Raw genomic sequence first — 12,465 nt, 5'->3', positions numbered from 1 at the left:
AGGTCACCACAGAGTCAAAAAGGTCCCCAGTAGCTCTCCCTGCACTCCAAAAGACCTTAGTCTCCTCAGCAGAAACAGTGAGCTGAGGTTGTGATCGAATGTGAGGTTACAGATCGAATGCATGTTTCAGCATATATGTCCATTCCTGTGACCTTGATTTTAAAAGTTTAATAAAAACTATAATCAGAAGAATGTTATAACTGCCATTACAACTAGCAAATCTTTAGAGTAACCAAACCCCCTGCCTTTTTGTTGTGCCGAAGCATACTTTTTGAGAGATACGAGCTGACCTTGAATCATTCCATCAGTCGTGATTCATCTGAGCCAAAATGAATAAATAAATAAATTGATAGGAAACAGTAGCTGAAGTCATTTCTATGATGACTTCATCCTCATGATCATGCTTGCCACGTTTTCTGACAGAACCACAAACCTCACCCAGGCTCTCACTGGCCAAACCTGGTGACTTCATCATACATAGGAAACCTAAGATGGTCTCATAATTTTCAGCCTGTAATTTTCTTATGGCTTTCAGGCATTTTTGCCATTAAAGACATGGAAGCACCAAAGGACTCCACTAATGCCGTAGTTTTGTTTTTATAGCCTGCTTACACAGGATTACATTTGGTCAAAATGTGTATTGATTTAATCCTATAAAATCCAGTGTTATTGGTGTTATGGGAAAGAATTAATGCTTTGATCCGATCTAATTTTCAATCAGTACCTACCTGTTTTTATAACTGAAGCACATTGGTGCCATGTGTTTGAGAGATGTGGAACTGAATTCATGGGGGAATCGGTGTGTTTCTTGATAAGTGAGTACATTTAACCAATATGTGGCTTGGGGTATGCTGGTGACTTTCCAAGTCTTGTTTACATATACTTCCTGACTAACCTGAGGGAAAAAGGGTAAAAAATTCATGTATTTTTTGCAGCCACACTTTAGAGGTGGTCAAGTCTATTGGTCATTCACAGTTATCCAATTGGCTAGTAGTATAATTCTACTTATCACCAGTCCTCTCCAACTTATCCAACAGCGAGATGTAAAATAGCTGCAACTCCCTGTTGTCTTTTCCACAAAACAAATCTCAATTTCAGATGTTTGTTTAGCATCAGTTGGTTCATTAATTTCTCAGTGCCGTAGTTTATGCTTCTCTTTGCTAAATCCCACCACCTGCTGCCGGCTATTGCTTGGAGCTATATTTAGCAGCCAGTGTAATTAGCATACATGAATGCTAGACAATATTTTCAGATTGAATATGAAGATATTTAATAATAGTGACCAAACTGAGCCAACTCAGTACAGTGCATCACAATATACTGTTGTATAACAGATGGTAGCAGGTTTTCCAGAATGTCTGAATGTGTGTTGAGAGAACAGTACAGCTAGTAAAGTAAAATATAGGCTAAGGTTTGTGTTTTTTTTGTTTTTTTTTAGATTTTATGTTAAAAAAAGATTGATGCAGTTATATTTTTATATAAACTGTTATATAACAGATGGCAGCTAGTAAAGAGATACAAGAATACAAGCAAATAATTTATTTAGATTTTGAAGGCAAAAACTAAAAACATTACAAGTAAAAGGGTAAAGAATAAATAAAATCACCCTTTTAAGGGATTCATTTGCTTGCAATTTTTCCATGCTCTTTTTTATAATTGAATAAAAAATTCAGCATTTTAAAAGCATCTTGCTAAATAGGCTTCTTGTTAAAACCATGTTGGATTTCAATACTGAAAGGTCTATGGACAGTTGGTTTTACTACTGCAAAATGTAAAAATCTAAATGTTTATTAAAAATACATAGAATACAATTTTAATAAAGGATTTGACACAATGGCATTTTTAAGTGTCTTTGACTTTGGATGGCACTGTTTTTTATATATATATACAGTGAGGAAAATAAGTATTTGAACACCCTTCTATTTTGCAAGTTCCCCCACTTAGAAATCATGGAGGGGTCTGAAATTGTCATCGTAGGTGCATGTCCACTGTGAGAGACATAATCTAAAAAAAAAATCCAGAAATCACAATGTATGATTTTTAAACTATTTCTTTGTATGATACAGCTGCAAATAAGTATTTGAACACCTGTCTATCAGCTAGAATTCTGACCCTCAAAGACCTGTTAGTCTGCCTTTAAAATGTCCACCTCCACTACATTTATTATCCTAAATTAGATGCACCTGTTTGAGGTCGTTAGCTGCATAAAGACACCTGTACACCCCATACAATCAGTAAGAATCCAACTACTAACATGGCCAAGACCAAAGAGCTGTCCAAAGACACTAGAGACAAAATTGTACACCTCCACAAGGCTGGAAAGGGCTACGGGGAAATTGCCAAGCAGCTTGGTGAAAAAAGGTCCACTGTTGGAGCAATCATTATGAAATGGAAGAAGCTAAACATGACTGTCAATCTGCCTCGGACTGGGGCTCCATGCAAGATATCGCCTCGTGGGGTCTCAATGATCCTAAGGAAGGTGAGAAATCAACCCAGAACTACACGGTAGGAGCTGGTCAATGACCTGAAAAGAGCTGAGACCACCGTTTCCAAGGTTACTGTTGGTAATACACTAAGACGTCATGGTTTGAAATCATGCATGGCATGAAAGGTTCCCCTGCTTAAACCAGCATATGTCCAGGCACGTCTTAAGTTTGCCAATGACCATTTGGATGATCCAGAGGAGTCATGGGAGAAAGTCATGTGGTCAGATGCGACCAAAATAGAACTTTTGGGTCATAATTTCACTAAACGTGTTTGGAGGAAGAAGAATGATGAGTACCATCCCAAGAACACCATCCCTACTGTGAAGCATGGGGGTGGTAGCATCATGCTTTGGGGGTGTTTTTCTGCACATGGGACAGGGCGACTGCACTGTATTAAGGAGAAGATGACCTGGGCCATGTATTGCGAGATTTTGGGGAACAACCTCATTCCCTCAGTTAGAGTATTGAAGATGGGTCAAGGCTGGGTCTTCCAACGTGACAATGACCCGAAGCACACAGCCAGGATAACCAAGGAGTGGCTCTGTAAGAAGCATATCAAGGTTCTGGCGTGGCCTAGCCAGTCTCCAGACCGAAACCCAATAGAGAATCTTTGGGGGGAGCTCAAACTCCGTGGTTTCTCAGCGACAGGCCAGAAACCTGACTGATCTAGAGAAGATCTGTGTGGAGGAGTGGGCCAAAATCCCTCCTGCAGTGTGTGCAAACCTGGTGAAAAACTACAGGAAACGTTTGACCTCAAACAAATGCTACTGTACCAAATATTAACATTGACTTTCTCAGGTGTTCAAATACTTATTTGCAGCTGTATCATACAAATAAATAGTTTAAAAATCATACATTGTGATTTCTGGATTTTTTTTTTAGATTATGTCTCTCACAGTGGACATGCACCTACGATGACAATTTCAGACCACTCCATGATTTCTAAGTGGGAGAACTTGCAAAATAGCAGGGTGTTCAAATACTTATTTTCCTCACTGTATATATATATATATATATATATATATATATATATATATATATATATATATATATATATATATATATATATATATATATATTATATGTAGCTTTCTAAAACTTAAATACTTTTAGTAATATAATTTATTAATTAATTAATTAAATAAATTCAGTTTATTTAAGCCTGTGGTGAGTGTATCTTATAGATTTCTTATAGTACATATAAGTGGTGGACGAAGTTCAGGAAGCAGGCACTTGAGTAAAAGTAGTGCTACACTAGGTAAAATATTACACCAGTAAAAGTAAAAGTGCTCACATGAGTATTAAAGTATAAAAGTATTTGCCTTCAAATGTACTCAAGTATCCAAAGTACTATTATTCATTATGGCTATAATGTTCCTATTATCATTTTTATAGACTGTTGATTAATTACTTTGGTTTAGTTTATGTCAAAAGTCTCTGTTACTCCTAGCACACCAATCTTTTAATAAAAATTATATTAATGAGTGAAACACTGATTGATATCTAATACATTATCCTGATCCCTAAACCTTCTATTTAAAAAAACGTGCAAATGAGGCTATGGGTGTTGTGGCAAGTTAGTCAGGCGTTTCTTCCTGCATTTATTCTTCTCAAAATGTTCTGCTTGATGTTGAACTGACGCTGAACTGTATGTTGTTGCTAGCAGTCGCAGTTAGTTTCAGCTTTAAAAAGTGACAGACACTGGATGAATAAGACATATTTTCAGAGCAGTCCACAAATTTTGATGCATTTCTGAGAGCTCCATTTCATGTAGAAATTTCACCCTAAATGCATTTATTGCATATCATTGTGCAAAATTGATCAAGCTCTCAGAATCAAGAACAATACAACTACTTGTCTAATTGCAGCCACTAGCTCCAGACTAAATTTATAGATTTATGTCTTTTAAATGAGCTTTTTAAAGCTGCACTGAATATTCAACTCAGTCAGGACAATCGCAGAAAACTTTCAGAAAATCTTCTCAAGTAAAGAAAGAGGGTAATGTTATATATCTGTTTGGGGACCACCGGTATAGAAATATCTGGCAGTTTGAGCTTGTGGAGGCATTTAGCTCTTTGTTTTTTTAAATAACGCAAAATCCTCCTAAAAACTTCAGTTTCGAAGATTGGGGTCAGTGTTTAGGTTCAACATAGCACAAATTAGCTGCATTAAATCTAAAATAAATATATAGCATAGTAAGCGATAGCAATTTTGATGGCAGTGACAAATATTAATAATAGAAGTACTGAATAGATGAGACTGGGCTCTGTTCAGGAAGTGAAGCAGTGTTAATACTCACTCAGCTTATTCAGCTCTTCTTATAGGCTTCTGTTAATGAGGAATGCTGATGCTCAACCCTGAGTTCAGCATGTACAGCCTCAAGATTTTGGGCTTTAAATCTTTCTCATCCTGTCAGTGTGCTTTAAAACCCCTCAAAGGAAAGATAGAAATCTGTTTGAGCAGCAGTGTCGATAAAACCTGAGATTTTTGCCTCTTTTATCTTTTGACTTCAGCACAGATTTCTTAAAGATCTCCCTAAGTTTATGTTAAGATGCAGTGACTGGGGTTCGAACTATTGTTGAGTTAAAGAGGAAGGTCATGTTGATCCTTTTCCTAAAATAATGCATGTTTTGTTAAAAAAAAAAAAAAAAAGTCCTTTGCCAAAAGATTTAATTACTTTTTAATACTATTGAATATTTTTTTTATATATTTTAGTAATGTAAGAGCTTATGATCAATAAGAATTAAGAATTTACCAGCACTGCTGTATAATGACCGGTATTACACTGGGAAGACGAAGTGGAAAAATGCAATGGTTAAACGAGTGTAAAGGGCTGTACACACCAAAGCTCCAAACCCTGATTTCCCTCATGCATTGTAATATTAGCAAGATGTGCAATGCTAGAATTTTGTTAAAGTCACATGATTTCGGGGAATGAAGTAGCTGATTCTATTTACAGCATAATCACTCACCAATCCAGTACTGCATGATAAGGAGTTATGGGTTTAATTAGCAGTCAATTGCATAATATGTTTTGCTCTCCATGTTTCTTCTGTCCAATTCCCTAAATACATTACTGTATGCTGTGATTAACATGACTAATTTCATAAACTTACAAAGTTACAAAAGTTTGTGGACACATGACCATAAGATTTGTATGTTTCTTTGGACATTCCATTCCACATTGAGTCCCCATTTGCTGTTATATTAACCTTCACTTTTCTGGGAAGTTCCTTTAGATTTTGGAGTGTGGAGATTTGTGCTCATTCAGCCACAAGAGCATTAGTAAAGTCAAGTACCAGTGGTGTTTAATAAGGTTGAGGTCAAATCATCCCAGTGGTGTTTAATAAGGTTGAGGTCAAAGCTTTTTTGCAGCCCACTTAAAATCTTTCACTCCAACACATGTAAACCATATCTTCATATAGTTGGGCTTTGTGCCCAGGGGCATTGTCATGCTAGAACAAGTTTGGGCCTCCAAGTTTAAGTGAAGGGAAACTTCAATCGGAAAATCATGGTTTAACTGCATATTTTATTTTAATTTTTTATTTTTTTTTTGCTGCATTTTTTCTAATTCTGTCATTTATAGGAATAAATGTATTAGATTTAACTTTCTTAATCTGTTTATTCCTGTAGATCTGCTTTGTGACAATACAAATATACAAAAAGTAAAAAAGAATTATATTTTGTAATTTATTTAGTTGTATAGTAAGGAATACCAAATTATACATTTTGCAGTCTATAGTAAATCAAGACTTTCTACAGTTCTGATTTTAAAACACCTCAAATTAGCCACATTAAGTATTTTTGGAAAGTATTCTCAGTAGTTAAATGAGTCTGTTTGTAATTAAACAATTGAATATGTTTCTCAGGTTTTAGGCACTGTGAGAGGCTGCTGTGCTCAAGCAAAAGGAATGTAGTGCACTTCCTTATATGACATTTGTCCAGACGAGTCCCTGCCTCTGGCGCACTTCCTTCATTTCTTAAATACTTACCAAATGATGTCAGTCTACGCTACTGTAATTTTAGCAACGTGGGGAAACCATGGCTGTTTTTCCCATTTTGCGAGACCTGTCCTTTCTAAAATCACACAATAATCACATAATCTTTTTTTTAGCCAAGTTTTCGGTTCATTCTTAGATATTGCTTAATGTTGATAACGGAATCCAGATATGACCTGGTTCCATTCTGTCCGAAAAGAACAGACAAAAGAACAGGAGCCAAATATAAAACCCAGGAATGTTACAGAATAGACACCATGCCAGCTCTTTCCTTCTTTTTTCTCCTGTACATTTTACCACGTCAAGCTCCATAAAGCAATTACTGTACGTTTAATGACTTTTCTATGCTAATAAAGCTTTCTGGCCCCTTGTGTCTCTGTCTTCCTCTTTCTTTGTGTCCCAGGTGGACATGTTCTCTTATGGGATGGTCCTATACGAGCTGTTGTCTGGACGCCGGCCATCATTGGGTCATCACCAGCTGCAGATAGCGAAGAAACTCTCCAAGGGTGTACGGCCTGTTCTGGGAATCCCAGAGGAAGTGCAATTCTATTGCCTCCAGGCATTGATGCAGGAATGCTGGGAAACCAAACCAGAGAAGGTACAAAATAGATGTATTTCAGTGTCTCCAAAATGCAATTCTACATAAGGCATTAGATAAATTAATATCGTATAGTGAATGGGTCAGAGTTGAATACTAATGGCTTCAGAGTATTTTTGCTGAGGATTTTCTCTTTAAGTTGCATTGCGTAATTGAATTTGGCCCGAAAGTGTGTACCATATTTTCAGAACAAGCTCCTCTAGACAACAAGACGCACCCCTGAGGGTTCTGTTTTTGTCGAAAGAAAAATCTATATAAATATCACACTGTTAAATATTTAATTGGCTGTTTTATGTGTGTGCTGCTTCCGAAAGGTCCTCACCACCCCCTATTAAAATAGTTTCACATTTTGTCTATTCAAGTTACCCTACTTCAGATCTCATGTTATATTCTTTAATGAGGCTTCAGCTCTAGTCTTAAATTAAAATGTATCTTTCAGACCTGAAAATATTTATAATAAACTGAATAGCTGTGCTTTCAATAAGCATCTTCGTAAACACAATGCTGATATGCTATATTAATATAGTTTAATAAAAAGAAGTTGATTATTTTCTTGTAATAATATGCGTATATGATGTTTCTTTTATAACTGTTAAATAAATACCCCCTTACATCATCGGTAGAAATCAACACTTTTATTTGTTTTTATTTGATTTTCATTTTTATTAGATTAGACAATGTGGATTGATTTGCCTTGCAGCAGAGCTAAGATGAAACTGATCAATGCTGCTATAGAAAATGAATCAACAGCACATGACCAGTCAGTGCAATTGTAGCTAACAATTATCTTATTTATACAACTAAGCAGTTAAGAGTTTAGGGCCTTGCTCAGGGGCCCAGGAGTTGCAGCTTAGTTGTGTTGGGATTTAAACTCACAACCTTCCAATCAGAAGTCCAGCATTTTAACCACTGAGTTACCACTTCCCTTGAGTTCATAATTGAGTATTGCTGTGGTATGTTAATTTTATCTATAGGACTCAGTTAGCAGTGCACTAATAATTGTGTATGTTTCTTGAACCTGTTGTAATATAAACGCTATTGTGAAACTTCCTTGTTTAGAAAATGTTTCTGCTTCATCAGAGACAAAAAAATTAAAGCAGAACGTCTTGGTCTCTACCTGTGGACTGAAAAAAAAAAAAAATAAATGCATTTAAGTAACTGTTGCAGTCTAATGGCTGTGGGTGTGTGTTTGTGTAGCGTCCTCTAGCCATGCCTATCCTAAGACAGATGCAGGAGCCGAGTTTTGCCTGTCTGAGGTACCTGTTGCCCTGCGAGCAGCAAAGCCAGCTCTTCCTCTCCTCGCTTCAGGGCTACAGCGCCGTCTTCTGGGACGGAGAAAAAGACAACAGGTGCGTGTGGGAGTGTGTGTGGGCAAGCCTTTGGAAACTAGTTTCCATTTTCAGTCCTGCTCTATGGGCTCAGATGAAAATGAGGATTTTCTTTTTTGTAGTAACAGCACGTGTTCAAGTACTGCACTTAATATTATCTTTTATTTCAGTGGGTCTTTTCACTTAACATTAAGTATTTGGGATAACTCTAGGGTTTTGTGTATTTGTTTTTGGAAATTTTCTCCCAGCTCGCCCCCACCATCAGGCATCTCTCATTACATGGCAGCTATCAACCTTCTAGAACACAACAGTAACCAACCAGGGAGGATGAAGGCTATTAAATGCTGCCTCCTGGGCACATGAAGCCTTCTGACCGCATTTTCGAACTGCTGCCCGTGCAATGTCATGCTCTCTTGTTTAGCTAGTGATTAATAGGTAGTAGAGAAAGTATGCTTTCACTCCCTCCAAGAGAGCACGGCCAGTTTTGCTTTCTTGGAATCCTGGCCATGGATGCCTGTGGAATTACCAGGATTTAAGCGATGAGGTGAAATACACTACTAGTCAAACTTTGGACACACCTGCTCCTGCTAGTTCCTGCGGTGAGCGTTTTGACCAACAATTCAGAGTTAATTCTTGATAATTTCATTATGTTAATGTAATTAATTAATAATTAACATTAATAATTGGTCAGAACGCTCACAGAGTTTGTTTTATAACCAACTTCACAGCGATGTGATAATATCTCGCAGGAGACAGCCTTAAATATAGCCTGTGTGCTGTTTGCATAAACTGGAGGGCAGAAATGCACGACACTGCAGGCATCTGATGTAAAAGAACGCCGATTACCTTGGAAGCGTTTTAGATTGGCGCCTCTGGGGTTTGGTGTAAAATGGGTTTAATTGAAGTAATGGCCCAGGCTAATGAATTTTTAGCTTTTTTTTAAATAGAACTTCATTATAACAGACCCTGGGACCATGTCTGTGTCTCAGGTAACCTAGCAAATTTTACAACCCATGCCATGACCTGTGATGAGATATTAACTGTGAAAAATGAAATGAAATTTCAATTGAAATACTGTATTTAATTAAAGTAAATATATTTCCTGCTGACTTTAAAGTTAATCAACTTTTCAAAGAGCTGCCTTGTAGAGTAAGCACTCTTCAGTTAGTCCATACATTTGCTCTCTTCCTCATTAACTCCAGTTATTACCTCTTTTAAATCCCCCCACAGTCGTGATACTAAAACACCCCTATTAACCCGAGTTAATGTGAAAATATTGAGATGAACCACAAGGCCCTTAGAAATCTGTTTACGGGCGAATTCATATTCATGAGCTTGTTATTATGCGCGACAGGTCTCCTGTAAGATAAACGGCAGTGGTCTGAAGCTCATCACAGGAGATAGCTTCCAGGTGAGATGAGGAACGGCTGCTTTGTTTCTGGTCTCTTAGCCAGCCACCTGAGGCATCCTGACACAGTTTGAATGGCCGGCTTTTATCTCGCGGCCCAGGTGTTGGCAATTACATCCACGGCTATGTCATCATGCCAAATGGAGCGGCCACGAGATGCGCTGAAAGGTGCTGTAATTTACATTCAGGGCCTGAGAAATGCAAGAAGAAAGAGAGCTTTGTTTATACTGGAACACAGCAAAACAGCAAGTCCCCTACAGAGTGCTCCACATATATCCTATATACCAAAGCATTAGTGGAAGTGCTTACTTTAATCTTATTATAGATACAGGGTCCAAAATGACCAAACAAGTTCATCGTGAATGTACCAGAAGACAATACATAAGTACAATTTTATTCCAACAAACATTATTCAAAAAACAGAAGGGAAAAAATTAATTCTTATACAAACAATTTGCAAGCCCAACGGTCCAAATGTTTTTTCCCCCAATCCCCACGGTCTTCTTAACCTGAACTTACTATATATGTATATATATATAAAATCTGATATTTTTAAATAGATAAGAATGGCCAATAGAGAAATTGAACAGGAATTAAATGTCATAAAAATCTTAGAATAACATAAATTAATATAGTCACACAGGAATATAGAAATAAATACAGATTATCAATTAGCATGATACAAGCAAACACGTTTAGTTCTTTCAAATAAATAAAGAAGTAAAGAAATATAAAAACATATTGCTATTATGGTGAGTAATAATAATAATAATAAACAAAAAAATGACAAAAAAAAAGTTAAATATGCACCTAAATTTTGGAACAATTAGGACATGTACATAACGAAAATTGTGTCAAGCATTTGACCTAAAAACAAACAAACAAACAAACAAAAAAACACTGTCTATGCATAAACATTTTTTTTTAATAAACAAATAAAGTAAGTCAGGTGATACAAACTATAGTCGTATTGTTCGCTCTATTCTTTTAATATGCAGACAAAAATCACAGAGTAGTTTGTTTTCTCTCCTTCTTCCTTTTTCTGCTTCTTCTGCTTCTTTGTGTGGTCGTTTAGATTACTTGTCTGCCTGGTGACTGTAAATAAAGACTAAAAGCCCAGGCATGAAATCTGTCTGTTCTCTTTTTCCCTGCTACTGATTTGTTCACCTCTACAGTGGCACATTTTCTCAGAATTATTTTTTGGCAGGCTGGAAAGAGAATGGTTTTCCCAGTATGCATCTGGTATTGATGTGACATCTTTTGATTGAAGAAACAGCATGTAGGACATGATGGCATCATTATGTGTAAGAGACAACAAAACATCTCATAAGCTGAAAGCTCTGTTTAGAGTGAATGGTCACCATTGCTTTTCCTTATATATAAATCTGATCTGTTGTGACCAGTTAGTGTGGGATTTGAATGGTGTTTGACTAGATGTTTTATTTTCTTGAGGACTCCAATTACTTTAGTTTGAGTATTTGTTTTAAGTAGTAACCTTTTCAGTTAAACAGAATCTAGTTAAATTGTACATTGAAATGAGTGGAAAATTCCTAAAATACTACACACCAGCCACCTACTCGAGGTGGAATTATCTCCTTTGCCTTATTAAAGGTGACAGTAAATTGTGATCAGAAGTGATAAAATTACAGAACAGAGCCAGAGACTGTAATCTTTCCATATGAGAAGAGGTTTTCTCATTCAAGTTTTGCTTATTAGATTATATGAGGACAGGTTAACAGCGGACATCTCAATAGATCAATTATCGTCAAGATAATGTCCATTTTATTAAGAAATTGGATTTGTAATTTCAGCCGCAATAATAACGAAGAGCCAATTCCGGGTCGTGATGGAGCGACTCGTTTGGGGAATTGAGCCATAAGAAGGAGCAAATCGCAGTACAGCGAGATTAATGACTTCAGACGTATAGCTATGAATCACGATATTTTAGAAATGGCTTAATGATTTGCGTAAATCAACAAAGTGTGTTTTCGTCCCTTTCCCAGTCGAAGCAAAAAGCAATGTTTGTTCTGTAACAGTTTAATTTACGGTAAACCTTCAAACAGAAAAACGGAAATAAATCAGCTTTGCGGCGTTTGCTTTCTCCCATCCGAGCTTGTTAGTGTTTCCGTCGTTTGTCATGTAAACACACATGGCAAATAAAATCTCTTTTTAAGCTGTGAATTGTGCGTTCTTGACCCAACTTGTTTGTAAATTACTCATAAGCGGATTCTAGTGGTGCAGCTGAGCCCAAAGCAGTCTGAAAAGGTGCTTTTGTGTGTGTGTGTGTGTGTGTGTGTGTAACAGGAACTACACGGTGGTGAACGCAGCCAAAGGTCAGGTGGAGGTGAAGCGAATGCCATGCCCAGGATCTCGCCTTAGCTGTCAGCTGAAGATGGAGAACACCCTGTGGACTGCCACCGAGGTGGGCTTCTGGGGATTGTAGTTTATGCAGGCTGCCCTTTTCAGCATACCACTGCATGTTACCATGGAAATGCCATAAAGGTCTTTAGGATGAGACATGAGTTTCAAGTCTAGTGTATGCCCCATATTTCTTTGTATTTTATTACACACAGCAGTGTGATGCTCTTATTCTGGAGAAACTTGGTTTGAATTGATTAATTATTATAATTATTTCTTTTTTTTATTT

At 36.9% G+C, this 12,465-nt stretch overlaps 1 protein-coding gene across 1 annotated transcript in view; it reads left to right on the top strand.

Moving 5' to 3' along the window:
- The window catches only part of lrrk1 (leucine-rich repeat kinase 1), a 108,780-nt gene that overhangs the window by 79,664 nt on the left and 16,651 nt on the right, over nt 1–12,465 (top strand). The window contains exons 28-30 of the mRNA XM_083558967.1: nt 6,888–7,082; nt 8,280–8,431; nt 12,123–12,240. Of these exons, the coding sequence (XP_083415093.1) occupies nt 6,888–7,082; nt 8,280–8,431; nt 12,123–12,240 (465 nt within the window). The remainder of the gene's footprint in view (nt 1–6,887; nt 7,083–8,279; nt 8,432–12,122; nt 12,241–12,465) is intronic.

Source organism: Silurus aristotelis, assembly GCF_946808225.1.
Source record: "Silurus aristotelis genome assembly, chromosome: 13".
NCBI classification, from domain to species: Eukaryota; Metazoa; Chordata; class Actinopteri; order Siluriformes; family Siluridae; genus Silurus; species Silurus aristotelis.
The sequence above is the reverse complement of the archived record's forward strand: the minus strand, read 5'-3'. Positions and strand labels throughout refer to the sequence as shown.